General features: G+C 33.4%; 1 protein-coding gene across 1 annotated transcript; it reads left to right on the top strand.

Annotated features, from left to right (window-relative positions):
• The first annotated feature begins 261 nt into the window (after window positions 1-261).
• On the top strand, window positions 262-695 carry LOC138887780 (uncharacterized). Its single transcript, XM_070169567.1, has 2 exons — window positions 262-423; window positions 540-695. Exons 1-2 carry the CDS (start codon window positions 262-264, stop codon window positions 693-695), a joined length of 318 nt encoding a protein of 105 aa, XP_070025668.1.
• The last annotated feature ends 3178 nt before the right edge of the window (window positions 696-3873 follow it).

Consider the following 3873-nt stretch of genomic DNA (forward strand, 5'->3'; position numbering starts at 1 on the left):
ACTGTACCAAACTGATATAGGACCAGATTGCTATACAGTTAAGTTCATTAGAATTTTCAGAGGAAACTCATAGAGAACCCGGTTCTCTATTCAGTTTGGTGAATGCTAATTTCTAATAATTGGTATCAGAGCGGGTTCTTTCTAAAATGTTAACACCTAGAAAGGATCTACATGGATGCTCCACCAAATTTTGAGGAAGGACAATGAACGTACAGACCACCAAGATTCAACGGCCAATACTATGGTTGGTGGAAAACAAGAATGCATGATTTCATTATGGCTGAGGACTCAGAGCTGTGGGATGAAATCTGTGATGGACCTTTTGTTCCCATGAAAACTATTAGTGTGGGAACAGTTACAATCCCAAAAACAAGAAAAGAGTACACCCATGCTGATAGAAAGTCTATTGAGAAGAATTTTAGGGCAAATAAGTTCTTGTTTATGGCATCGGGCCAGATAAGTACAACCGCATCTCAGCTTACCAGTCTACTAAGGAGATTTGGGAAGCTCTTCAAACTGCCCATGAGGGAACTACTCAGGTTAAGCAGTCCAAAATTGATATGCTTAATACTGAGTATAAGCTTTTTGAGATTAAGGAGGATGAGTATATTCAAGATATGCACACACGTTTCACCTCCATTATCAATGAGCTTCACTCCCTTGGTGAAGTCATCCCAAGAAACAAGCTGGTCTAGAAAATACTTAGTGTTTTACCAGGTTCTTGGGAAAATAAAGTAAGTATTACTGAAGCCAAGGATTTGTAGAAGCTGACCATTGATGAACTCATTGGAAATCTCAAAACTTATGAGATGAAGAGAAAGAAGGATCTTGAAAGAAGAGAGTCCAAGAAGGAGAAGAACCTGGTTCTCAAGGCTGCCAACCGAGACTCAAGTAGTGATGAATCCGACATGGAGTATCTCACTCGAAGATTCCAAAAGATGATTAGAAAAAATGGTGGGATTCTGACGAGAGTCTGGCGTGTATAAAATTTAAACTTGTACTATGTCAAATTATAGTATAGAAAGATATCGAACCCACAGAGATTGGTTTATCTATTATACTGACGTTTCTTGTTTTAATTACTATTTGAGAAAATCAGGAAGAGTTGAGTTGTGAATTAACTAACTAAAAATGCATGAATAGAGCAATAGAAAATATTTTGTTTTTCACAGATATAATAAAAAGGTGTTGGGATCATAACTTCACTTAATATTTCTTTTATGATTTTTAACTGCTCGTCACTACTTTCAGACCTTATTTACTTTAGTTACTTACTGAGTTGGTGTACTCGCGTTACTCCCTACACCTTGTGTGCAGATCCAGGTGCCCGAGCGGCAGAGTAAGGGTCCTCAGCATTATCAGAGTTTGCCGGAGAATGCAAGGTAGTTGCATGATGTCCGAAGCCCTGCTTTCTTCCTCTTATCCTTGTTTTTCCTGCATTTTAGACTTGTTATATATTATACAGTCAGACTTGTATATTTAGAGGATCTAGACTCATGACACCAGATTATGGGGCTGTGTAGTTTCCTGTTATTTGACTTCTGCATATTTTCTGTTGCTTTAAACGTTTATAATGGAATTTGGTATTTAAAACATGTGTTAAGAAATGGCTTATTGTTACAGGAAAAAGGGTTGTGATTTATTGATTGGTTGGCTTGCCTAGTAATGTGATAGGCGCCATCACGACTGGTATTTGGGGTCGTGACATTCTCACAAATGTATAAATGCCTCTCACGATTACATTTATATATCATTACTTAAGTTGAACAATTAGTTGCATTCTTCTTGGTTATACAAATTAATCGTCAAAATAGTAATATTAAAGAGCCAGAAATATATGCTTAAAATAAAACTTGCTCTTTTTAGTAAGTCAATTTCGGTTGTCCTACTTGTTATAATTGATTACTACAATATTCGCCTCTTTCGATTACAATTAAGTGTAGAATCAATTTTAACATATAAGAGTTAGATGTCACTAAATAAAAGTTAACATTTATCAATACCAACATTAATTATATTACTCTTCCGCCTCTTTCGATTACAAAATTAGTAAGAAGTTAATGTTTAGTTCGAAATATATAGATGTTAACAAATTAAATAACACCTAACTATAAAGCAGATAAAATTTAATGAAAAACTTTAGCTCAAACATGTGAAATTGAGGGATAATATCTACTATTATATAGAAATATTAAGATCCATCACTCTCCCAACACAAGAAAAGTTACTCCATAATGGAGTTAGTACTGACAACGAAAATATTCTTGCCCATTAAATAAGAAAATAGAAAGAAATATTCAAGAGAATAATTCCCCCTATTTAATTAAAAACAGGTGCTAGAGTAATTTTCAATATTATAATTTATTCGGAACTAGAAATGAAGATACTGTAATAGCTAAAAGAAGAAAAGAAAGTAATGAAAGAAGCAAGGAAAAGAAGAAACTCTCTCAAATTTGTGTACTCATCAGAAGCTCAATGTAGCACTATTTATAGGTGGAGTATATAATATAAATTGATTTCTCACATATATTTTCCCAAGTTGGAAACTTGCAAGTGCTTGTAGCTGTAAAGTTTGATGAAATGTAATTCTCCAAATCGGCAGGTGGACCATTTGCATGGACTTTTTTCATGTGCACAACTACTTTCATCATTTGTAAAGTTGCATACACCACTTTACTTTTAATTTTCAGCATTATAGTTCTTCTTTGCAAATTTGAAAAGTGAACTTTTTCTTCTCATTGTTCCTTTTTTCTTATTAATTTAATTATTTCCTACAAAGAAAGAGAAAAATATTAATACTAAAATTTAGATTCCAGCTCAACTTATGCATGATATTTTTCTCTTATCAAATTCTCTCACACTTAAATGTTTGCTTGTCCTCGAGCAAAAATAAAATCAAATAAACGTGGTAGCTAAACACTTTAAGTGAAATCATGAGAAGTTTTGACAGAGAAAAATTAATTAAGACTAATCCACGAGTTCAAACAACTTTAACCGTACTCATGTTCACCTATTGAGTATCGAAATCATAATAATTTTTTAATCCCAAGTGTGTCTCACTAGATGAAGAGAGATGTCCATATATCACACAATATATAGATAAAGAACAGAGAAGGGCATGAATAGAAAATTTTGCTCACTCTCAAATAAAAGTATCTCAAACTACTGGAAATTACCATAAGCTTGACTATTATGTGATTCTCTACTAATATATGAGTCTATGAGTTGAGATCATGTAGGACTTTTACAAGGTTGTAATGAAGGCTTAGGGATCGGAAGGATACATATGGATAATAGTGACTCAAATTCCCTATAGGCTCTACACTTTATTTTATCGCTCAAGCACGATTGTCTTCCATATTCCTTTAAGCAATCGACATCCCCCTTCTTCTTCTTATTTTTTTTCTTCTTCTTCTTCTTCTTCTTTTTTAACGCATTCACAACTTTAATTTTTTTTTGAATTTCAGAAGCAACTATTTTTTTTCTTTTTATAAAAACATCTCAAAAGATCAACAAGCTCAAATACTTGTTCTTACATCAGTTCTTTCCACAATTACACCTCACCCCTAGATTTTTACTTTTAGATCAACTCTTAAAGTACCCAAAGGGAATTGGGTAAACAAATAATAAGTCTTAACAACAAACAAGATAAAAGTTAAAGCTTGGCTAAAAAATAATAATAATAATTTGTTTAGGCTCAACTGGGCTAACTAGGGATGAAGATCATCAAGGTAGATTAATTTAGGTTGTGGCTCAACAAAGAAGGCCTACTTTCATTTCTCAACTCAAAGATCTACCTAGAATTTCGCTTCAAACCACATTCAAGGCAAGTTCTAGATTTCCAAATAAGCAGGAGAACTAGACAATATAAGC

This window comes from Nicotiana sylvestris, chromosome 3 (assembly GCF_000393655.2).
Source record: "Nicotiana sylvestris chromosome 3, ASM39365v2, whole genome shotgun sequence".
Classification (NCBI taxonomy): Eukaryota; Viridiplantae; Streptophyta; class Magnoliopsida; order Solanales; family Solanaceae; genus Nicotiana; species Nicotiana sylvestris.